The 25,871-nt window shown below is 40.2% G+C and overlaps 1 protein-coding gene across 15 annotated transcripts in view; it reads right to left on the bottom strand.

Moving 5' to 3' along the window:
• LOC128760226 (receptor-type tyrosine-protein phosphatase T-like) overlaps positions 1-25,871 on the bottom strand; it is a 204,070-nt gene that overhangs the window by 37,644 nt on the left and 140,555 nt on the right. For 5 of the 15 annotated variants that reach the window (XM_053867382.1, XM_053867385.1, XM_053867383.1 and 2 more), the window contains 5 exons: positions 23,155-23,187; positions 17,184-17,213; positions 11,724-11,878; positions 6,452-6,532; positions 5,742-5,777 (listed from right to left, as the gene is read on the bottom strand). In XM_053867382.1, the coding sequence (XP_053723357.1) occupies positions 5,742-5,777; positions 6,452-6,532; positions 11,724-11,878; positions 17,184-17,213; positions 23,155-23,187 (335 nt within the window). The remainder of the gene's footprint in view (positions 1-5,741; positions 5,778-6,451; positions 6,533-11,723; positions 11,879-17,183; positions 17,214-23,154; positions 23,188-25,871) is intronic. The other 10 variants (XM_053867387.1, XM_053867392.1, XM_053867395.1 and 7 more) reach the window with 4 other exon arrangements.

Genomic DNA, 25,871 nt, shown 5'->3' with positions numbered 1-25,871 from the left:
GTGGAGATGAGAGGAGCGACTTCATCTACTAATAATGTAAATTGCTAGTAAAAATGTGTTCAATCAAATGAATTTAAATTTTCGTGCGCAGCTAAGATTACAACACAACCACTATAGAAGGATTTCGATAGGTGTCTCCATAACTGGCTACTGAACTTCATAGCTCCTCATTCATGCATGGGAGATTAGGACGTCCTTGTCGCGTTCAGAAATGGCTGATGCTGAATATCTGCCGCAGCACAGAGCAGCGCTGTGTAGCCTTTCGCCATACGTCAACGTCCAGAAAATTGATTTTTAACGGAAAACGTGTTGGGACATAAAAATGCAGACAAGGCTGTTTGCTGCTTTCCTTCCACCTGATCCGGTGGACTTACTTTTCATCGACTTCACCGGTAATACCGCGTTCAATTGTGCAAAACTTAATGTTTTCATGTATTGTTTTGTGTTCATTAACTTGCTAGCGATGCAGGAAATCTTTAGCATCACTGCTGAAATGAAGATTTGGGAAATGTGGTTGTGGTTGCGTGAAATCCCATTACCATAACTTAAACAACACCTGAGTAGCAGAGGGAGTGGAAGAAAGCTATATGACAGGTTCAGAAGGGAAACACACACATGCAGTCACACACACAGCTAGATAAATCCCACTCTGCATGGCGTACAGGATTTATCCAAGCTTCTTCTCGCTGTCTTTGATCCTTCAATCTGCATGTCTCATTTTCCTAATAACTTTCTTGGCTCTCTCTCTTTACAGCTTATTCTCTCTCTCTCGCTCTCTCTCTCTCTCTCTCCCTCTGTCTCTCTCTCTCTCTCTCTCTCTATCTCTCTCACTGTCAAGCTCACCAACAGCATCCAGTTCGGTGTTGCCAGTGTTGGTTACTTAGAGCTTTTAAAATTCAACGTATGAATTAGGCAGTGTATTAAAATTGACCTAGTTTATGGACTCATTCACAAATCAGATGTCTCCAGATGATCAGGCTCAAGAAAGTTATCTGGTAATGGACAGGAGGTTCCATGAGTTGTGTCCCTCTCGGTTACTTATTTGACAGTGCATGAGGTGCTCATATCTGTCCGGTAAAAATATAGGTCAAAGCAAGGAAGTAATCCTCGTATACTATACAAGCATACAAGGCCAATACATTTAAGGAAATGTTTGCTTCCTAACTGGGCTTTCATCACCTTTGGATGTACAAAAAAACCTCTTCTCACAAAAACCTCACAAGAGCAATGTGTTTTTTTCCAGGGGTGTTTCATACATTCATTCATTCATTCATTCATCATGATTATTACATTGTAGTATTAAATGCAAGCATGATCAAATTTGAGTTGAAAATGTACACATGAGCATCAGCATCATGGTGGTAGTGCAGTGATGACTGAAATCTTTTTGAAAGCATTTCTATTCGCTCCTAACTTAAATTTTCCATCCATCAGTGTAATTTCATCTTGTCTCCTTCATCATGGATGTATTGGTTATGACATTCTGGAATCCGCACATTGAAAAATGTCCCGTGTCAGAAAGTACACAATTGATGAGTCATTTGTTTTGATTATATTTCTGTAATTAATTGTAACTGTAATTAATTCAGACTCATTTATGAAGAATGTTATTCTGAGTTTGTGGCATCAAAATGGATTGGGAAATGCATTTTGTGAGGTGCATCCTCATGACTCCGTTGAAACCTCTAGCCTCCCCTTGTTGCAGCAGACTTCTGACCCTTCTGAACCAGGGTCAACATGTCATTGCACAAAAGCCGGAAGTTTTTCGTACAAAACAAAGGGAAATTCAAGCTATACTGATTTAACTACTTTTAAATTGTTAAAGCATTTGGGAACCCTTTCATCAGTCTAACAAACCTATCCCATTCCTACATCACGTTGCGTAGATTCCCCATCTCCACGATAGTTAGCATCTTCCTTAGCTTGGGCTCAGTCCCAGTACCATCATCATCAGCACAAACGATCTCAAGGAGCGCAAAATTAAAATACCAGTAAGTGTATAATTGATAGAATCGAAACACAGTCCATGAACCAAGTTATAGCAAAGGATGACAATGCATGTTTGTTTTATGTTATGGCAGTCCTCAAATAGTGGGGTGGCCCCCCTGGGGCCAGGGGGGCACATGTGACCCTGGGGAGCAAATTGATGCACTTCAAGTTTAAATTATTTTCTTTAATGTTAACGAGGATGCACTGTTAGGCACAGTTGTACTTATCATAAAAAAACAATAATTTGATTTTTCCACATTTTTCTCATCAGAGAACAAGATGAAGATAAACAGACACTAACAGTTACTAGAGGGATCAAGTTGTCTTTGAAAATGAAAGGGAAGTTATTATGAAGGAGATGTTGTTATTTATCAATACCCACAGCTGGAAGTGTCGCCTCGTTTTTTCTTCTGTTAAACAAATATTGGTCTTAATGACTTCATCTAGCATCTTGCCATTGCAATCACTAAATGCAGTGTCACGTGATGGTTCGCGGCCTCCATGGATGAATGGAGGGCAAGGTGAACAGAGGAAGGGTGACTCAATCAATTAAAACAGGGGATACATGTTTATTAAGGTTTATCTCAGAATTCGAGGATAAACTGGTGGATTAAAGGATATATTGAAATTAACCAAGGGTTCACAGGGTTAAAATAGACTTCAGTAACAGATGGGAATGTGATCAGTTTAATTTAAAGGTAAAAGTGAAGCTAAAGACGGAGTAGTTGCAAGTGTTTGTGATATAGCATGTTGAGTGCCATTCTGTTTGACGTTGTCTGTAAAGTGACCTTGCTGGAGTGTCACAGTGGCTAATGCTAATCGAATCATAATGGGACAATAAGAATGGGCTAAGGTCAACCCCACACTCTCACCAAACAAAGCTGCAATGAAGTTTTCTTTGCACCTTGGAAAACAGGATCATGCTTCTGCCTTGCTTATGCCTTGCTGTGCCTCTAAAATATTTTTTTTTTTCTCATAATCTCATAAGCATAATCTACTACATTCTACATTGGGAAAGTGGACTTCTACGTTCTAGGCGAGGGGTGTGATATGCGAGGAGCATCGCGCACAGTTGCTATTTTTCTCCCTTACTGATCGACCATGGCTGAAATATACAGCCATTGTAGGGCCTTTGTTTAACAATTGACACATTGTTACATGGAGGACAAAAGGGCCACCTATGGCACACCTCACGCCAACCTCCATGTTTTTTATGTGACACGCTGCCCACGGTGTCAGGAAATTCTGCGGAAGGTGGCACATGTGCATTAATTGACAACCAAATACGAAAGGTGGAATGCCGCCTATAGTGTCAGCATACAACGCAAAACTCCAGTTTCACAAGGTCAGTATGAAGCATTACCCCATGGGACTGAGGATGTTTTGTTTTTTCTGGTTCACCCCTGCAGTGCCGTTCCCAAAAAAAATCCATCCAATGGACCTTCAAAAATGCAGTACTTATCGACTTGAAATCACGTTCTATTCTCGAAGGGTCAACATGAGCTGTCGGCTCTGGCACCAAACCATCAGACAATCTCATTTGCTGCTTTACAGCACTGACAATGAGGAAAGTGATCTAGACGGTTAGTTTAATTACATATTAGATATAAAATACACAAAAAGGTGCTAATTCAAATTAATTAATAATATAAGGAGATGATGGAATTTCTCAACCTACAGTACAGGCACTGGCAAAACAAGCTTAAGTTGTCGGAGTCCAGGATAAAGTTTTGCTATTCAGAAAAGTCACCTTGTAATCGCTGACTTCTGAATATTAACAGACAATACGGACATGTATTGCTCTAGCTGTTGGAGAGCAGTTCATGGAGGAGTGAAAATGGGGGCAATATATGCTTGATACATTTAAGAATTTATTGAAAAACCCTTCTAAGGAAGTTGATGATTCACCAGAGAGTCGGCAGCATGCACTTGACTGGTTCAGATAAAGTGACCTGTGAGAAAACCGCTGATGTGAAATGATGAAAGACAAATTCAAACAATGAGTCATGAAGTCAGTGGAAAAGCAAATCTATTTCAGTGGAAGAAAAGAGTGTAGACAATATTTGTTTAGGAAGAAGATGGTTGAGCATTTCACGCATCATTCAAGGGTGTCACCGGCCCATTTCCTGCTTTTACTTCAGTCACATCGCATAGGTGTGGAAACACAAGGAGAGATTGTTTGTCTACTGTGGTGTGGGGTTGCTTTGGTCAGGACTGGAATAAATGTCACTGTTACACCAGCGAAAGGAGAATATATTCCAATGATGGGTTCATTCCATAAATGTGAATCCATGAGGAGATGACTAAGCTGATGGTGGCAGGGAGGGATAATGTGTGCAAGGGGTGATGGGAAAGGAAGCAGAGAGGGATGATAGAATGGGTGAAAGAGTAAATTGACAGATAGAGCAGAGGTCAAGGGGGATATTAGCATAGATGACAGATAGGTGGAGAAGCAGAGAATAATGGAGGGAAAATATTCAGCAACTGCTTCTTATGCTTTTCATAAATGCCATCTTTCCCAACAACATGATTATTAAAGTTTGCCTTTTGCCTCTATAATTGCATAGAGAGCAGATGGTTTGACAAAAAACATTTTCGCCGAGATATGTGACAGATCGTTTGCAGAATTGCACTCAAAATCACTTAGGCACTTCTTTTCACTTCCACCTCGGAGGAACTTAAGGCTCATGAACATGAAATCTATGAGGTGGAGAAATGCTTTGGTCAGTTTATTTTTAAGATGCAGAGGAGTCAGGAAGCAGGTGTCGTGACAATTATTTCCATCGATTTGAAGCTGTTGAACCATTTGAGCAGGTGATACATAAACAATGTTGACATCCGAAATAGGATACCTCAACTTTCGGAAAGTGAACAGCAACTAAATTATTAACTCAAAATCAATCATTAATTTTGTTTATTTATTTTACAATACTTGTGTAGCTGAACATTGGTACTGTGCCAGGTTCCTGCTGATGAATGGAATGAGTCTACGAAGATGCTAATCTAGTAGCACCTAAAGGTGCATTCACACCAAACGCGACACGGCGACATGTCGCATTACTAACTCTGAAGTGGCAGTGACTTCCCATCCCTCACAAGTAGCGCTAATAAAGTGGGTCAATCTGCTCAGGAGGGGGCCAGGTCTAGTTAGTGGAGAGTCAACATATGGGATCAGAGAGACAGACGTAATACAAAGTATTTTAAAGACTAACACACTGTAATCTCGGGGTCCATTAGATCCTTGAGAGGCACACTCAGGTTGGTGAGTCATTGAATGGCAACCGCTACAACCGCTTGTCTTCCATTTCACTTCTTCGTCTTGTTGGCAAATTTTCCCTCTCTGCATACCTCACCATAAAATTTCCCCAAGACTTATCGAGAGCAGATATTTCAACTTCAGCGTTTAATGTGTCAAATGTCGCCAGAAACATGTCACGAGAAACGTGGCCAAAACTTGCCCACCCAATTCCATATTACCGCATATAACCACAACTCTACATTGACATTGCATAGATCATTGGTGGTGTGACCACACCTATCGTGCTGGGACCATTAGCTGACAACAAAGGTACCGAGCGATTTTTAACCTATTCATGAGATATCATTTAGCAACAGATGTCACATCTTGGAAATGCTATTACTGACACTTCATTTTCAATGTCAATGACGTGTCAACGAAAATGCTAATGTCATGAATGTGATGGCACATCTCTTTAGGGCAGCATCATATGTAGGAATAAAATGTGTCTTACCTATCGATGTGGTCGCAGGAACAGGCTCTTTTGACACTGCAAATACAGAAAGTTGGAAGAGACATCAGAAAATGTAAAATTATCACACTAGTAAGTAAACAAAATCTTCCTCGTCTTATTCACTTAATAGTTGATTACTAGCATAGATAAATGAGTGGAACAAATAATTGAATGTTGGCTGTATGAGCAAGAACTCTTGTAGAATGAATGCATTAATTGTGTGTTTATTTTTTATTATTATTTATGTTATGGTCCACAGAATAACTGTGACACATAGTGACTTTAAAGCTGGTCCCTTACATGGCAGCACTGTACAGTACAGGACTAAACACAGAGAACAGATGAGATTTAGCTTCATGTTGTGGATGAGTCCTTCATGAAGGTTTTGGTTCCTTTGTTCCAATAATCAAATGTATACAATGGCCAACATTCATGCAATTCTTTGGTTGTCTTCCATCCTGTTTCCTGTTTCATTTCCAATATTCTTAGTCCATTACTGCCTCTCCTCTTCAGGTGTTCAACCCCCTACCCTCCCTTACTTTGTCTTGTTCTGCTTATTAAAAAAGAAATAATAATAATAATAATAATAATAATAATAATAACAATAATAATAATAAAAACTCTTGTCTTTCTTAATTAAAGCTGCAGGTAACTCATCTGCAGCCATATTGCTGCAGGATCATTTTGAAGTTTTTTCTGTCTGTATTTACCTGAGTAGTAGGAATTCAGCAGGGATTTGCTCTGCAGCGTCTTGCTTCCCTGCACAGAAAAAGAGCAGGAGGATGGGGAGGCTGGTGGAGAGACGGGAGGGACAAGATGTGGAGTGAAAAGATCAAAGAGGGAGAGAGAACATGGACAAGTCAGTGAACTTCTCACTAATCGACAAACAAAATTTACATCATTCACAAAACGATCAATAGTACATTCCAACGCTGCACTGAACATGGGACAGGTCCATCAATGCTTCGTGTATTGATTCTTTTTAGTATAAAAGTGGATATTACGTTGAGCGAGCACTTAGATCACGATCATAATAGCTTTTGTTTTGTGTGCAGTTTCTTGGTGAGATTGAAAAAGTATCCTGACAATAATCCACATGTCAGTAATCCACAAGACAGCTGCAAGGGTTTTGAAGTAAATTTAACTTGACATGTGGGTTAAACTCTTCAACTCATCATAAACACAGTTCTATGAAAAGTTTTGAGTTCACAACAGGTCCCAAATTTTAATACATACACAGTGCTGCTAATTAAGTTTTAATAATTCAATTGTGCTAGGCTATCACTTAGCCACGTGTACCTGCCCGCGCCAGATGCTCCCAGTGGAGCAACTGTTCCTGGAGCGCTAACCCAGGCCTGAGGACTGTGTTGAGCTCGCCCGGTGATAGGACGCACTCTCAAGGTTTGGATGTTGAAAGATTGAAATTGATTAACATGGGACTGTCGGATGCAGTTGTTTCAACAATGCAGAGCATCCGTGCAACAAGTGCCTATGTCACCAGGTGGCGCTTCTTCACAGATTGGTATGGATCCAAAGGTCTCGATCCAGTTGTCCTGCCTGTGGTGTGCTTTCCTTTCTCCAGGAGTTGATGGATAGAGAACGGGCGACCTCCATGGTGAACATGTTCGCAGCAGCCATCTCTATGGGACACCAGGACCTGGGTCGTTTCTCTGTGAGAAGTCACCCGATCATCATTTCTGCTTGGTGCCAGACGGATCAGGCCTCCTATAAAGAGCGTTACTCCAAGATGGAGTCTGCAGGTGGTCCTCGAAGGCTTGTGTAAACCTCCGTTCGAGCCCCGGTAGACCCTGACCCTGAAGACAGTACTGCTCTTAGCTTTGGCTAAAGCTAAATGGGTGAGTGATTTGACAGCATTATCAGTCAACCCTAACTGTATGTCATTCGGTGATTCAGTAACTCCTCATCCTAACCCCGCTGTCATACTGAAGGTGATCACCTCAGTGTACCGCTCACAGGTGATCGTCTTGTGATTGTTCCATCCACCCCCTCATCAAAATGAGCAGGAGGCGAAACTGCATTTTTTGTGTCCAGTTTGTGCCTTTGCAGGTTACGTCGACAGAGCTAGAGACTTCAAGCTGTTGCACGGACTGTTCGTCTGTTATGGTGGAAGCCTGAAAGGAAGAAGGGTTTCTTCCCAGCGACTGGCACACTGGGTGTGCTCAGCCATCAGAAAGGCGTATGAGGCCACAGGAGCTAAAGCCCCGGAAGGCCTTAGGGCACACTCCACAAGGTCCATCTCCACTTTAGCAGCGCTGGCTTCCATGCTTCCATGGAGGACATCTGCCAGGCGGCATCCGGGTCATGTGTCATCTGTCATCAGTCCACCTCGTTACCTGTCTTGATGCCGGAAGCTCACGTTCCAGGAGCTGTTTGTATTTGGGCATGAGAAAGATGGCGTTGTGGTCCGAAAGTCCAAACAGAGGGAGATATTTGGCTTTGTAACCGTCTTTAATAGGAGAGTAACAGCATCCTCTCTCCTCTGGTGGGGCAGTCGACGTGCTGTTTTAACTCCAGCATCACCATCGTCAGGTTTGCATGGTTAAAGTGCCCAGCCACGATGAGGGCTGCGTCAGGCTGGTTGGCCTGAGAGTTGGAGATAGCCTCATGTAGCTCGCTGAAAGCAGTGTCCGTGTTTGGGATGTAAACAGCGCTGATGATGATGGAGGTGAACTCGCGGGGGAGATGGAAAGGGCGGCACTGGATAGACAAGGTTGGGCGAACAGGAGCGTTTGAGTGTCACCACGCTGCTTTTGTTGCACCGGTTGTTAACAAGGAGACACAATCCGCCTACAAAGTAGATCGGGAGCAGGTACGACGGCAGCCATTCCTTGGTGCCACCTCAGAGTCATTTATGAAAAGAAACTCAATACAGTGCTCCACTGTTTAAGAAGCTCCTGAAAACAGTAGTATTGGACCCCTTTAAGAAAAGTTTACACAGGCTTTGAGAGAGTAACAGTATGTTAGGTTGGTACTTTCTTATTCCACTAACGTCATCACAAATTATAATCCATTACATCCTCATATATATTCCAATAGCTCCTCACTTTTATTGTATGAAAGCGGTATTTCACAATGACAGCATCTTTGCAGCCCTGTTGTCTTCAGTCCGCTGGTCATCTCATCTATGTGAGGTCAATCTAAACAAATCACCCGGCCCCCACACCGCATGCAAACGTACAACAAAATAAAGCTCAATTTTCATACACCTAGGTGAATAGACACCGAAATGTGCTTTGACAGCAGAGTTGCGAAGAAAATCTGACTGGGTGAGGAAGGAAGAATACAAAAAGGTTATTTGCCCTGCAAGGGTCCATCTGGAGGAATATTATTGAGCTTGCAAACTTTGTGTCAGCGGTTTTCCGCTGTCTTATTAGGGAGTGAGCCTGGATGCACAACTGTCTCTGGGTGTGTGTACTTACTTTATGCTTGGAAACTGGTCTGATTTTTTGCTTACAGATGGCAACATTATATACACTTCATAATGTAAAAAGGAAGAAAAAAGAAAAAGAAAAAAGAGGAACATATACTGGTGACATACCGAAATTTTACTGTTGCTGAAATTTACGAAGATAACGTAGACATAATTTTTCGAATGATGGTAAATTCAGTATGACAATAAAAACAAAAATAAAAGCAGGTTTCGTCTGTTCTGTGCTGGCAGGCGATGTGAAAAAAAAAAGTTCTTCCTGCGCTTCGCAATGTAACTCCACAAGTTTACTGTCAGGGGTTCCTGCACCTTCTTATGGCACAAAGGAATCTTTGTGTATGTATAAATAGTAAATAAAACTCTTAGGAAATATTACACAGTTTGATTTACCAATTTATTAATAAACCATTAATGCATTAACTTAAACCAAGGTTGAACCACAATGGTGTGGTGTATCTCTTGTATACCACACCATCGTATTTTTCGTAAACCGTGTTGTTGAATTGCTACAAAGAGGTAATTTATCTGAAAATAGGCAATCGCAAGCTCTTAGATGTTCATGAATGGAAAACATTTCATAACCAATGAAATAAAAAAATGTGAGTCACTAAATTAGTTCACTCACTCCCAGGAACTTGCTCTTCCTTCATATGAAGCAAATACATTCTGAACAAAACAATCATCGACAGTTGTTTAGAATGGAAAAAAGTAGACCGTTGGAGGAAGAGTGCAGGCAGTTACGAGACCTTTAGCCTGTACTTAGAACCTCTTGAGGAACCTGGACTTTCAATGGTCAAGCGCTCCCAAAAGGCCAGGCTGACATTTTCAAGAGAAAAAGCCCCTTCCATAAGGTTCTCTCTATAATTACAGCACACACACACACACACACACACACACACACACGTAAATATTCACAGTAAGACACAGTAACTGCACTCAACCGCTTTGACCTTCCCGAGATTGTGGCAAAAAAGTCCATGTGAGGAGAAAGAAAATGCCTGATTGTTATTTTTTTCCCATTACAAAGAGGAAAGTTTGAAAGTGAGTATGAAAGCTCTAACTTTGATGGAAGCCACTGAAGCATCACTGCACTCTGCTGATATTGGTAGGAAATGAACATATGGGGGCTCGGAATCTACGATTTAAATACATGGATGTGACAAAATGATTAATGAGAAAGGAACACACAGCTAGATGGAATATTTCCTAAGATAAGGGCAAAGAAAACTTGATGAAGAATGTTATTGGCGCATTGCCCCACCATGTGACGGCATCTTGTTTTAAGAAAAATGTAGGCAACAACAAATAATATATAGTTGCACACATTTTATGGTCGAATAACTGCCTTAATTATAATGGTCATTTGATTTAACAAGCAAGACTGGTGCTGTGGCTTAGTCACTGAACTTTGAATTTTGGATGAATAAGTAAGAGATTTAGGGTGTGGTAGGTCTGTGTCTGAGGTAGGTAAAGACGATGGTTTGATGATAGCTTAGTTGGTAGGTGGTTGGTTTGGTGAGTCATTGGAGTTGTAGGTGGGTAGTTGGGTTGGCTCAGTAAGAGCCACAAGAGCAACAAATTCTCAGTACAGAAGCGCCATATACTGAAGAGACGATGGTCAAGTAGACCTTTGTATCCAAGGGTGATTCCACACTACATGTACATCAGCCCTTGGCAAACACCAGCCTCGGGGCCACAAGTGGCCCTATTACAATCCTAAACTTAAGCAACCGTCATGAGGTCGCAGATTTCATCAGATTTCATCAATTTGTACTATTTGAATTCTAAATAGAACTGTGGTGTCACAGACCCCCCGCTGTCTGTTCAGAATAGTTTGGTCTTCTCCCGCCTTGCATTCTTTCTCTTCCAGGATTGGGGGTTGCATCTTCCTGCCACAGACACACACCTGAACCCAATCCTACAATCTTCCTGCATGACATTTAAACGCCGTTCAGGAGACAGTTGGCGTCAGTTCGTCACATATTCTACCTTGGTATGAGCCGCCGTGATTTGTCTGGACATCTGAAAGATTCTTCCATGGACACTTCTGCCATGCGCTTTCTGTTAGTGAGTTTTTCTGATTGATTTCTTTTGTTCTCTCCAGTGTGTCTGTGCCTGACTACCTCGTTCCTCTTCCCCCAATCCTGTGGACTCGCTTTCTCTGGACTGAATACGCGCTCATGGACGCTCACTACTTTTCTGGCTCTTTTGAAGACTCTCGCACTCAAGGACGCTTGCCGTATTTACTCTGTAGTTTTTTTTTTGTGTTTGTTAGTTTAGATTCTGTCGCTTTGTATTGCAGCTTTTCTGGGGTGCATTTGTTTTGTCCGGCTCCCTATGTTGTTAATTGTTGAGTATTCTTGTTTATTTTTGATCCTCCATCTTGAGTGGAAGTTGAGTAGGTTTTGTTTTCTCTTTTTCTCTCGGTTTACCTGTCTGTATACTCCTTCTAGTGAGATAGATTAAACTCTGTCTGCTGCATGTGGGTCTCCTGTTTAAGTTCTTTACATGTGGTATTCTTTATCCTGACTCACCAAAGCCATTGAGGTCCTGGTTGGAGGTTGAAAAAGGGTCGTCCTTGTGTAGGGTGCTGACATTAGTAGTACTCTTGTTGGCTGTCGTCACAGGACCCATTTCCCTCTGCTGGGTGGAGCTGCTGGCTGTCTCCTTCTGCTTCTTTGCCAGCTTCCTACAGTGGTGGGACAGCAGTGAGTGAAAAGATGAGTCGTAAAAACATTGAGGGGGATATGAGGTGCAGGATGGAGAATGGGAAGTTACAAGTGCCATTAGACTCGACATAGGGGCTGTCTCCATTGCTATTCAGTAATAGCAATTGATGCGGTGAAAAGTGTTCCCGATCGGTTCATTTTCTGGAAGTGCGTTATTTCACCTGGAACCAAGCGACATAATATTCTTGTGCGGTTTCTTTTAATAAATATTTTAATCGTAGAAATGTACACAGAGCGCAAGCCTCTGCCAATAAAAAAAATCTTTCTAAAGAAATGAAACGAGAATGAAATTCGGTGCACAGTGGTGGAAGTGCAGAATCCCAACCCTAAGACCAGGAAACTGAAACTCTGAATTAATGGCTGAAAAATGATCCGGATCACTCCAATTATTGAACCATTTGTTCCTGGTCCCATTTGCCAGAACATTTCATCCAAATTGGTGAATAACTTTTCTTGTTAATTTGAACACAGACTGACAAACGCTGTCTATAGCATAACGTCTTTGACAGAGTGCTGTTAATTTATTGCTGTTTGTGTTTCTTGCTTTCCTTGTCACATAACTAAACTCACAGAAAAGTTATTAACCAAAACTGAAATAAGGTTGATCAAAAGATTCCTGATGAGCGCCAATAATAAACGGGAGTTGATGAGAGTTCCCCCTTGAGTTTGTTTTGGAATTTATTTCCCTTATATCCCACTCTCATCTCTAGCATGTCCCAGCTAACATCTGTTCGTCAACTTGCATCAAACATTCTGAGGTCTAGTTGAAGATTTCAGCCTGGTGAGAAAGCAGTTGGCAAAGACAACAGCTGACCGCTATGATTTGATGTCAGTCATCAGTAGGCTAGTGCTAGATCTAACAGCAAATTGATAGTTTGAATTCCTCATGTTGTTTGGTGACGAGGTGAATAACAAAATTGTAGACTGTCACACTCCAGAAAAACCAGACATCCAAACCCATGCTCTGTTGACTTAGCTGCGAGAATCCCGACTGGGCTTTCTGAGGGAGAACTGACATGTGACATTGACGTGACATATCTTTGTGTAATTAAACCCTTGAAGTATTTTCCTGCTTTTGCACTCTTGACCAGTGGGAGTATTGTTTTCATGCTGACCTATGACGATGCTGCCCAACACTTCAGCTTCTGGCTCCAAAAAGAAAAACAAGCCTTCCACCAAAAACTGAGTAAATATTGTCTTTTCCTTTTAATATTCTCTTCCCTGCAGTGACTCATCAGGCTTCAGCAAACTACTGGTGTGTGAGAGAGAACCCAAAACATGGACTGAATTTAGGAAGATTAGTGAGAAGAAAAATAACTTACTGTCAACTTGTTTGGATCCTAGCTAATGTGCAATGCTCTATGAAACAGTGATAAAGGAACAAAACACTTGGAGAAAAAAAAAGAATTATTTTTTAACATGTTTGTTCTTTTTATATATTATTATTATTGCTCTAATAACATTGCAGACAAATATCCAAAATCATAGTGATGTTATTTGATAAAAATAATAACAAAAACCAACAAAGTAAACAAAAAAAAGTCTAAGCATATACAGTGGTACCTCGGTTCTCGACCACAATCCCTTCCACACGGCCGTTCGAGAAGCAATTTGTTCAAAATCTGAATCGATTTTTCCATTACAATTAATGGAAAAAGAAATAATGCGTTCCAAGCCTTAAAATAGTCTTTTGTAGGAGTGAATGTAGAGTGTCTGTTGTAGGTGCACTGTTTGTGAAAGTGTGTGGCCACTGCATGTGGGAGGGGTTGCCGTTTGAGTGACGTCTCTCCAGAAGTGAAGAGGTGCCCGGTGCGTGTCCTGCTCTGAATGTGCGCTTCTGTGCAGTTTGGCTGTGACTAAGTCATAAACCAAGTAACGCTCTGTCCGAGCTCCAGCCGACAACAGGACATCAAACCTTGGAGTAGGCGGTCCAGCCTCGGAGGTGTCAAGAGCGAGCACCTCCCCTGTGACACTCTACCACGGTCCAGTGCGGAGACAGGAAAGGTTTTACACCTCAATATGAAGAAAAAAACAGTCAGTAAATGTAGCTAACGGGACACGTCTGCATGCAGAGGCTGCGTTATACACTAACAAAGTGCGTCGTCGGTCAGCTGATCGGTCCGCGCACGTTGTGTTTTTTCCGGCTTTTTTCGGGGGCATTCCAGTTCTGGATTTTCATTCGAAATCAGAAGCAAAAAAATCTCAAATTTTGTTCGAAGTCCAATTTGTTTGAAGTCCGGGACGTTCGAAAACCGAGGTACCACTGCATATAAAAAGGGTGTGATGTATTCTGGTGGAAAGCTTCCATTGATCTCTCACTCAATGTCACATTTGTCCCATAAATGGGACATTTAGAAGACAAATTCCTGGCAGATTGTAAGTGGTGATGAGTGCGACATAATATCAATAATGAATGTCGTGGCAACAGTTCAATAACCATGAAGGTTGCAGCACCGGCAACGATTCATGGACTCGCTTATCCCCCTGCAATGTTAATAGACGTTTTGAAGTGTTGATAATAAGGAAACCGTGATGCTTTTAAAGCAATGGGTGAATCGAGCGCTGACCTTGGTGGCTTTGAGAGTAGAAACTGAATGAGAAGAACACAGACAAAGTGGTTTGTGCTCAATAAATAATAATCATTTAAGAGTCATAAGCATTAAAATGGTTTGAATCTAGTTACTTTCTGTTCACTCTGAAGGTTTATCTTCTCAGAAGCCACACTTGAGAGAAATTCAAAAGCGAGAGCGCTAGTTTGAGATGACACAAGGCTTTAAAAATGAAGAAGAAAAAATGAAGAATTCTATCATTAGACAAGCTGTTTACTGAGGATGTTTGCACTCAGGAATTAAGTAATTCTTGTAGATTGACCAACTTGAATTATCATAAATCTATGGACAGGTCAGCATAGAAGAGGGACGCATTTGCAAATGTTACCTTTCATGATCGACTCTTCTCAAAATGGAATTATTAACTTACTCCTTTCCATGGTTTTGGTTTCGATTTGGTTGGAAAGTGTCTCATTCAGGTTTTTGACTACAAGCACTGCTACTGACAGCGCTAGTCATCTGCTGGTCACAATGCAGTGTTTTATCATTTTATTTGACGTTATTCAATGTATACACTATATACAACTGTTGAAGTAAAGAAAGCTACAATGTGGGTTTTATGTTGTGTCGCTCGAATGCACTTGGACCAGGCCTGAGAGTTTCAATAGGCACCACCTTGGTGAGGACAAGGAAGTGACATCATCGTAGAGGAAATGACATCAATGCAGAACACTTGCTCAAGTATAGAGTATAGAGTAAATTGTATTCGCTTTGTGCTCTCTCTTGCGCCCTTCACCCTTGATGCAGAACTTCAAAGTGTGCTAAATACTGTTTCATATTGCATTTTACGTTATACTTTAAGTATTTTTTTTCAAGTTTACAACTGTATGCTGTCTATGTGAACCAAAAATTCCATGTGTAGTGACAAGTGTACACACATTGAAAAGGGAAGTCTTAGATTTTTTTTTTTTTTTAACTCACGGAATAATTTTCACTCACATACAGCTCAGTGACATTCTTACAGTATGGTACCTTAAGGCAGATAATTTTGTTTTTTTGGGGGGGGTTATTAATAATTCATAATAATATCTTCATAAACAGTATTTATAAACTCCATTCTATTATTTATTATTAGCAGCTGCAGATGATTTTTAGAGCCTAATGTTTTTGTCCAAGCTGTCTGCAACAGATATTAAGAGGCTGAAGAGACTGCACTGTCAGTCTCCCTTTTAATTATTTTAATTATATTAAGAATTTATTTGGTTCAGCATTGACAGTGCTTTGTAACAATTATTTCAGCTTGATACAGGTTTTTAGAAGTTTCAAGAAGATTCACATTAAGTGTGTACACGGTCACCTTCAAGAGGGACAGTGACATTTATGGCAAACCACTGCTCTGATGGGCCACAAAAAATGACATGATGGCTTAGATATAGGCCCCAGGCCTTGAGTTTGACAATAAAAATGTGATTATCTATCAAAATAGACCACAAAAAACTGGTGAAAGAATCGCTACAACATAATTCATGGAATGTCGCAAGCTGTTGACCTCAGGGTTAGTAAGAATTGTCCTAGCAGCAGGGATTTGGACAGAAATGGGCCCAACCTTTTACAGAGGGGGCGTAAAAATCGCTATAAGGCATGTGGTCAGCCGTCCTGGGAAGCTACAGTAGCTGCTGGCAAAGCTACAAAAAAACATTCATCTGCACATCACTGCATTTCAACGCTGTGAAGTCTGGAAGTGAAATGATATGGTCGGGCTACTGACTCAGCAGGAAGCCTTCATCATCCTTCATCTGTAAGTAAACATCCTCAGGTCAGTAATAAAATGTGTTTGTAGAAATACATATATAAGAAAGTGTACGAAGGGGCACTGTTTTGATGTGTATTGATTTTTGGTGCAGGAACGTGACACCCATGAGTCAATCCTGCACCAGTATTGAGCCAAGTAAAATTGTCCATACTGTTATTACCAATATAGGTGAAGAATTTAGAAGGGGTATTGCTCTTGTATAAGAATAAGAATAAGAATAATGAAGAATCTTTGTTTAATGTCACAATGACTTGGAAACATTCACAGTGGTTAATCCCACTGAAATGGCGTGACGGCTGTCACTTTATACTCCAATTACACTATTTCTGGGTGTGAGGAATGGATCCCTGCACTCGTCTAAACTCCTCTGGCTTAGAGGAAATTACAGCAAGCAGGTCAGGGGTACATTCTTCAGGAACTTGACACTGTAGCAGCATGTCTGCAGGGATTTTAGGGGGAGTCTCGGCCCGTGTGTAAGATAGCAATAGTATTTTTATAGTGTGATATTTGTCTTTCTTATATATCACATCAAACTTGGTATAGTATATATCAGTCAGTTACTAGAACTAAACTGTTTAATAATCAAATATCTGTCCCTGTTCATCATATAAAGTGATACATAGGTTATATATAAGTCCCCCGGACATCTATCATTGTTATGCTCATACAGCTGTCAGACTTTATCAGGTCCGAAAGAGACAAACTCTTTGGGAAACTGACAGAGCTAATGGCTGCAGTTCTTTCACTTACTAACAAACTGACAAGATCAAGCATTTGTACTATCACCTCTCTAGCTGTATACAAATCAAACAACATAAAAAAATTAAAAAAAACCCAAAAGATGAAGTCAGTTCAACATGATATACTGTCGACAAGGCGGGACGTGATGTCCTCTCTACTTACAGGTAATAAGAGTAGGAATAAGCATGTCTTCTGAAGCATGGTGAGGTGAGGCCGAAGATGACAAACCCAGAAGAAGACAAACACATTGGATTAGTTGGATTATTCAAATGCAGTCTATGATTTTGCTCACCATTATCAAGCTATTCTCATATTTGTAGTCAGCATGTTTCAGACCCATTCTTACAAGAACACTGAGATGGTCTTCCTAGTGATGTACTTCCTGCAATAATATTTAGTGGAAAATCTAGATTTTTATGCCAAAGTGAAATGATCCGGAGCCAATTAAGTAAATCTGTGGTAATAAGACGCCCTGTGGCTCATGAAGGGATCACTTTAGTCTGGCAAAGAAATGACTTTTTGTCTTTGTCTCTAATGAGTTGGCCAGTCCGTTAGCTTCATAATTATGTGGAGGAAATGTGTTCTATTCGGAGAAGATGGAATATATGCGCTAACGTGTTGGACAAATAAAGAATATGTAATCTGATCGAATCTTATCTCCATCACCCACTGCAGTTCAACAGAAAGAAAATAAAAGAGAAGATAAAAGGAAGAAAAAAAGGAGGAGAAATGGAAGTGACTGATGGTCCAGTTTTTTGAAGTGAGCAGAGAATATATACTGTACTATACTATACTACACAAGACATACTAAGATACTCACTTTTACTACTACTATATAGTGCAGTATCATAACTACTATACTACACTGAACTGCTCTTCTCTATAACATGGGATACCATACCATCACGCTACTAAATCAACACATCCTCACTCTCATGGCGGAATATTTTGAGATTGGAGAAGTGGACTTTTGCGTCCTATACTGATGTCAAAGGTAGTGTTGAGTATTGACACATTCTTTTTTCAATTTTCAATTCACCATTCACAGCATATCCTGACGCCATGGGCAGTGCAAGGCGTAAAAGATTGTAATTTAATTGTTTGTTATTTAAAGCACAGGTGGCACCTTTGGCAAGGAGAGCCCAATAAGGAGCTATATGTATATGTAAGTGGTATCCTACACAACACCACATCGCGCTTGCCCTCCTTACGTTCTGCACCCCCGCCTGGAGCGCAACATGGGAGATTGTTTTACTCCATTGAAAAATATACGCCTCAACATGCAATGCTGGTAGTTAGAATGGGTAGGCACAACACTACTGTACACACATCACCATACTGTACAACACTGTCCTACGCAATTCTATATTATACTACAGTGCATTATCCCACACTATACGGAGCATTCTGACACTACATTTTCCCATGTCATGCCATGCCATGCCATACTGTACTATACTATACTACACCATACTGGACTTCTTTTTCATAAACTGAACCATGAAACCATGAAACTATGAAATAGCAATGCGCATGTGACCTCGGGGAACATACTTTCTTGCCGAATACAGTGTAACTGCACATCCACTCACGATTTTCAAAATTTCAGGCAAATTGATGCACTTCAAGTCTTTTCTCATAGAGATAAAAACAATGTTATTATTTATTGTAAGTTCAGCTACGTTACTTTCTTATTTCTTTTCTTTAATGTTACAAGGACACAATGTTATGCAGAGGTGTACTTATAATAATTTTATAGACAAATCATATGATTTACAGAGGCGGCGGTGAGTTGGGGGCGCGGTACGTTTGCTTCTTCCTGGGTGGGAGCGCAGCAGAAAATAATTGAGAAACACTGCATTATACCATTGTCTTAGTACACACATTGGTTTCTATAATACACTGCATAAAAGCAATGTTATGATTGTACACTCAATTGTCCTCATCATTTTAAGTCTCAATAGATTCTACTTAGAGATGTATTTGCGCAAGATCCATCAGACACACATCTGAAAGACATCACTAAATTGCTTCTGTATACTAGAACACATGGTGTCCACACGATGCAAGTAGTTTTTTTTTTTTTTCCCATTATTTATTTTTCCATTTTATAGTGTAAGTTTACACAAAGATGCCTCAAACTATATTGCTCAATTATACAACGGCCTCTGTCAAGAGCCACACACAAACATTAGTTGACAAGCTGTGTGGGAACGTCTTATTGCCATCAACCCTTCCCAAGCCTCCAAATCTAACCATCCAAATGGTCCCCACAAAGACAAAAGGTCAACACAAGGAGGTGTACAGAATTGGTCTTGTCAAATAAGGATAAACCTGGTACACGAACATGCGAGTGCACGCACATATACCTATACACTTGCACGTGCAGAATTTACACCCCACAATATGCCACTGTAGTTTCCCAATTCCTGCCTTTCTACACACTCGGTCACGGCCATAACTGTCTGTAAAGGCTCTGCTGATGCCGTCCTCCTGATAGGAATAAAGTGCAGCGTGCCAAGAGCTTGGCCGTAAAAGCCAGAGCCATTAAAACTGCTCATAAATATTAATATGGCGTAAGAAAAACACACTACCAGGTACTGCACTGTAATGTGTGTGTGTGAGAGAGTGGAAGACTGATAGTGACACAAAGAGATCTGGAATGCTGTGGCAGCAGACAGCTGCACAAGAAACCCAAAATAAAAAAGACATGTTCACAGGACGGGCTCTATGGAGGACAGGAGGACTGTTGAGCATCCCTGCGACTTCACATTACACTGAGCACTGTAACTTGACAAGACAGTATTCTGATCCGGCACGTTTCTTGGTGCCATGCCTTATGAATATTATCTAACATTACAAGCAAATATTCCGTGACCAGACCTCCAATACAAAGTCTCACTGTTGAGCATATGTGGTGAACTGGAGCAACGTATGTCTTTTATCCTGGCATTGCTAGAAATAATACTCAATAGTAACCAATGTCAATCTGGAAACGCCACTATCTCCAGGATAGACTGGGTTTCGTGTCCCTGAGCAAGGCAGCGGAGAGCTAAATAAATGTGGATCCCTCATCCCCAGCCTGGAGACCCCAACATATCCGGGCAGCAAAAGTTTTAATACACATGTCTGTGAATGATGGATCGGGCAGCAACACACACTGCTATGATAGATAGAGTTCATCGTGGCCGAGTTAATAGAAGCTGAAGACAACACATTAAAGTTCACACCACCACATCAGACTCAATATACTGATCCACTGTGTTTTATAAATCTAGTGAAAGGACTTACTAGTATGAAAAAATTCATTGCAGCCATCTTATTCATCCTTATTCACACCTTGTAATACTGACTACTTCATTAGCACTTCCACTTTTGCACTTTCAGGGAAAAAATGTAGAAAACAATAACCTAAAACTATAAATGTTAATATTTTCCTCAATATTTTCATCATTGTAATGAAGGTGAGAGTCCATTTAATTAAATACTAAAATCATAATTCCATTTATTTCCATTTATTTATTTATTTCATTTGTATTTTTTCTTCACTGTTTTATATCACAGCTGCAAGAATTTTGTTCTGTCATTTCTCAAGATTGTACAAGGATAAATGGAGCATCACATTGACAACTTCACTTGAGCAACCAGTAAATTAAGTGTGAATGTGCGCCGGGTGTGAGTACAGCACAAAGCCACCACTGTAAGTGCACCACGGAGCATTTATCTCAGTCCGCTATTTAACCATGTGTCACATCTGTGAGATGGAGGCGGGTCAAGTCCAGTCCAGTGGATCTGTTTACTCTCCCTGAATGATCTGTCGATGTGTCTCTCTGATGTGTGTCCGCGTATGCCATTCCCTTCTTTTAAATCTACTGGCGCAAACTCAAGAAAACTTTGTTACATTGTTCGAGCCAGAGTTTGTTTCCCAGCAGATGTCGGCTCCTAATCGCCTCCGTTCAGGCCAATCCCCAGAGGAGGGAGTTTATTGTCTGGAAAGATGACAAATCTCTTTTTGTTCCATCAGAAAATAAATGCTTGATATTGACTCTGCTAGAAAAGCTCTAATGGGAAGTGAGGATCATAAAATCACTGAGCTTTTACAGGCTCTGATTAAACTAATATGGAGCTAAACACATGAGCCAGGTGATAACCTTTTGATTTAGATTCAGATTTTGGCCACATTAATATATTCACTGTCCATCCTTCCACATGTATGGTGGGTGATTTTGTTTTTGTCCATGATATTCTTGAAATTAGTCTGTTCTGTCACATAAAATGGAGTGGCTGCCCAATTTCAGCCCGGAGGCCCAGTGGTCGCCACATACACTCCAGGCGTGGGCTACCGCTCGCATATACATAAGAGAAAAAAAGTAAGTCAACATCATGGCTTCACACGTGAGTCACAGTAACTCAAGTCATTCAACGGGAAACAGCCAGAAACATGCCATAACAGATGGACCAGATTATGATCGATCCATTTGCTGGCCTGCTTGCTAGATGATTACAAAACTGTCTTTCCGGATCATATTTTTAAGTCTATGCCTGGCATTCAACACAAAAAGTCTCTGGATGCTATCCACAAACTTTTTTGCCTTCAGTCATGGAAAAGTTGAAAAGATTTGAACACTGAATTATTATTGTTATTATGGCTCCAAGGTTGCAAAAGGTGCACTGGATGTCTGCACTCCGACACCATCAATGCTCTCAAAAGCTGCAGATATTTGGGGTAGAAACTACTGAGCATACTTCAAAAATATTCTGTGAAAATATGGTAACATTTTGAAGTTGAGCATTAATTTCAATTTCTGTGTGAGCCCTCGACTGAATGTGTGTTCTACTTGAAGTGTAACTCTTCTGTAACCTCTGTTTTTGGAAACATGAAAAACATCTATCTTAGCGTAATTACTAACAAATGAAACTTTCAAAGTTCTCCAAAATCCGTTCAGTCATCTCATTGCCTTCACATGAGTGTTTAACTCGGGATAAAGCGTGGGAATTTGACAAACAGTAGCTCAATATAATTACCTGCCATGACTGACAGAGAGAATTGTCTCGGAGGCCGGAGCAGTCGTGTGGGTGTTAATATTTGTGAAGTGTCACCTTTAATTTGGCGGGATATAAGACAAAATCTATCAATTAATCTCCCTCGCTTTGTTTTATTTGATCAAGTCACACACACATAGAGGCACAATTTCTATCACACATTAATTATTGTTTTTTTTTTTTTTTTTCTTGTCAGTTGTTCTGGAGGCAGAACGCTAGTGAAATTCATGAAGCAAACTATGAACACAATTTGTTTTCACTATGGATCACAAACATTCATGCCTGTGAAAACGAATATCAAGAGCGTTTGACAGTGACATAGTGGATGGTTTGCGATGATATGAAAACAAGCAACATTTGAGAAAAAAAAATAAGTAGGGGATGTGCCACCAAAAGCATCTCATGACATGTTGTTTACATTCAAAAATTTACATCCAAATATTGATTGAGATAATAAAAAAATCTAAAAAGTAAGTAAAAACAAACAAATAAAAATCTATGCACCTACCTAAATAGTATAGTACAACTACTGCTACTACTGCTACTAATGCTAGTACTGCAAAGCAACATCATCATAATAACCATAAGAATAATAATAATGCGTAGCAACATCAAATTAAATGAAATTATATTATATTACAGATTTATTTGAGTACAAATGTAATAAAAAATAACCATTACATGAAGAAATTTGGAAAGACAGAAAATGTATGCATACCTTCCGATTGTTAAATAAAATTATAAATACCATATTCAAGTATTTTCAGTCAACGAGGAATTTGTTATCTCTAAATCAAAGACTTGTAAAAAATATCTAAGACTAAAATCAAATAAATAAATTAAATTAAATGGTTTCAGTTAATTTAGCAAAGAAACCCAATTTATCCTACTTATTTTCCTACTTATTAAATATAGAGAAAATACACACTGAAATCAATCTATGTATTAAAAATAGGAGCTAACCATCCTAGTCACAAGATGCGTTTGGGTAAAAAAAAGCACCTTCAAACCAAAAGGAACTCAATCAGAGTGAGAGTCACAGTGAGGAGCACAGCAGATGCGTTGATGTCTAGAAGTAAACATACAATACCCCACGCTCAGAGTTCTCCACGTGTGAATCTCTCTATCGGAGCAAGGGCAAGGCAGGTACAGGACGGGACAGGAAGGGGTGGAGCCAAACACAGGAAACAGGATAGAGAAAGACATAAAAGGGCGTGAGACTGAAAGCTGAGACTACATTGTCTGTATTTAATCAACTGCAACTGACATTTAAAATGACAATTACAAACACATATATTCTTGATAACACTAAGTGCCTTTCTGCTGCAAGTATGAATAGATTGTAAACATATTTTCCCACATGAATATAAATAAATTTTCACAAGAGAGATGTTAGAAAGACAGGAAAAGATGCCAAAAAGACAATCAAAAAAGATTTTAAGTGAAAATGACTTGGTGTGTAAAATGTGTGAAAATATGAAGACATGAGATTCAGCAGAACAAGAAGTGTTCTGTGTGTGTTTATTGGTGGCACGAATGTGCAAGAATCTGTCACACACACAACACCAATCTCCCTACAATAACAATCCACTTGTCATGTATTAATCACTGAACGTGATAATGCGTACTGATGTACGCTTTGTACGCTTAAATGAATACCAACACTCAAAACTCAATCACAAAGGGGTTTAAAAACTCTTCAGTTACTTTGAGTTTTACTTGCAGGGGATGAGTTTTGGACCAAGGGCCTGTTTGATGTGCGCCATCACAAAAACTATTACTCATGTGTTTAATATGAGAGAGCAACTTTCTATGGTTAGGAGTGTTTTCAGTCAGCAACTGTGTATTTCTACCATTTAAAGGAACCTAGATTCTCACTCTGAGATGACCGATGCTAAGTAAGAACGTCAAACCGTCTTCAAAAATCCCACAATCATGCTCTCTTTGTTCATTTTCCATCTGATCTCATTGTACAATCGCAAACACCACAAAAGCATTTGAGCTTTTACTTTAATTGCCTTTTGTCTTCCTCCACATTCAGCCTCACGATTTAACCTTGCCACTTCATAGAAACTCCACACATCATGGCAATTACCGCATAACTCTGATTGCATCTTTCCGGCTCGTCTTTTCTTAGGTTACGAATGAATAATTCATCAACAATGTTCAGTTAACAAACTAAGGACAGCTAATGAGGAGTCGCAGCAGTTTGCTGTCAGCGTCGGAACACAGCAACGATCGGGACCAAACTCATTCTGTTGTTTATTTTGCCAAATAAAAGTCAAGTTTGTACAGTCATTGTGACCCAGTAGCAATGGCATGATGGGAACTTGCACTTTTTGGGGCCAGGGACTCAAGATCACTGATGGTTTTCAATGGCGATTTGTGCTTTCACGGTGGTCCTGCAGGTCCGAATGAGAACCCTGATTTACAGTTTACACCATTTATCAGGTCAAATATGGACTGCATCCAGAGGAATAATCCTCATGTACTGCGACTCCAATTCTCACGGCAGAGGTGCAGCACACCCACTGACACATGACAAGCTCGCAATGCAGTGGAAAGGACTGAGAGTTGAAATGCATGATCAGTGAACGTCTGAAGTGAGCAAAGGATGAAGAACGAAGGACGAAGAGGTTTTAAGCTTTATCACATAGATAACTACAAGGTTACAGCATCTTGATACATTATATAACGATAGTTAAGTGCATCAATTAATTTATATTGTTGTTGAAGTTACTACTACTCTTGTTCATATTTTATGGTACTTTATTCAAGTGTAGTGAAACACAGGCAGAAATAGGTGAAAAAGCTGCAATCTCAGTGAGATATTTAAAGATTTTTTAAAATTCCTTTGAGTTTTTGTCTGTGAAGTGGGATTGAAATAAACATCTCAATTCCCAAGACTGAGCTGCTCTTCAAGGAAACAAGTCATGGCCTTGTCTTAGACTCCATCAAGCAGGACTCCGGATTTTTGTGTCTAGACTACATTAAGGTGATGAAATCGCAGAGTACAATTCAACCAAATATGTGCCATCGCGCCTGTTAATACTATATGCAAGCTGCAATTAGACAAAACACTTTGGTGTCTTTGACGAATCATTCCATTATAAACTTATTTAATGTTGGACTCTGTTGTCAAGCCCAAGTGGGTATATTATTCTTGGGTGTGTATACCGATCATGATCAGCGAACTAGCGGGTACCAGTTTGTTAACCAATTTGCTAATGAATGGCATTCTGCTGACCGTAGCCACCAGCTCCTGCTACAGTTACAAGTTTGCAGTTTGAAAGTTGAAACTTCTCAAACACAGTATTGGCATCATTGAATCAGTCTGATATATTGTGAAGAAAACGGCTTCAGGAAGTGTAGTATACTGCCTCATCCCCTTTGGATGGGAAGCGATGGGAGGCAGTCATTTTCCGAAGTTACCTACTGTGAACCTCACTCACATTGGAGAGAAAAGGGGAAATGGAACAGATAAAACCTCTTGACCCTCAAGACAAATCAACTGTTCCGATCCCAAACTTTCTGTTACGCAGACCCACTGACTTTTGTCAAGTTGTGCTTGTAATTTAGTTTGAGTTTGTCAAACTTGTTCTCCAAGGCACTACATAGATAAATCATCCATTATCATCTGCGCTGAAGTTCTTCATTGAAGTAAGGCGACATTAATATTTTGGAAAGAGCTTAGAGATCCATCTGGAGTCCTTGCATCTAAGAGTGTGTATGTTTATTTTTAATTTTGAACGTGTAATGAGCAGTGCGGTGCCAACAGGACGCCAGCAGCCACACACAGATGGTGAT

The sequence above is a fragment of the Synchiropus splendidus genome, chromosome 6 (assembly GCF_027744825.2).
Source record: "Synchiropus splendidus isolate RoL2022-P1 chromosome 6, RoL_Sspl_1.0, whole genome shotgun sequence".
Lineage (NCBI taxonomy): Eukaryota > Metazoa > Chordata > Actinopteri > Syngnathiformes > Callionymidae > Synchiropus > Synchiropus splendidus.
This window is presented reverse-complemented; position numbering and strand designations above follow the sequence as displayed.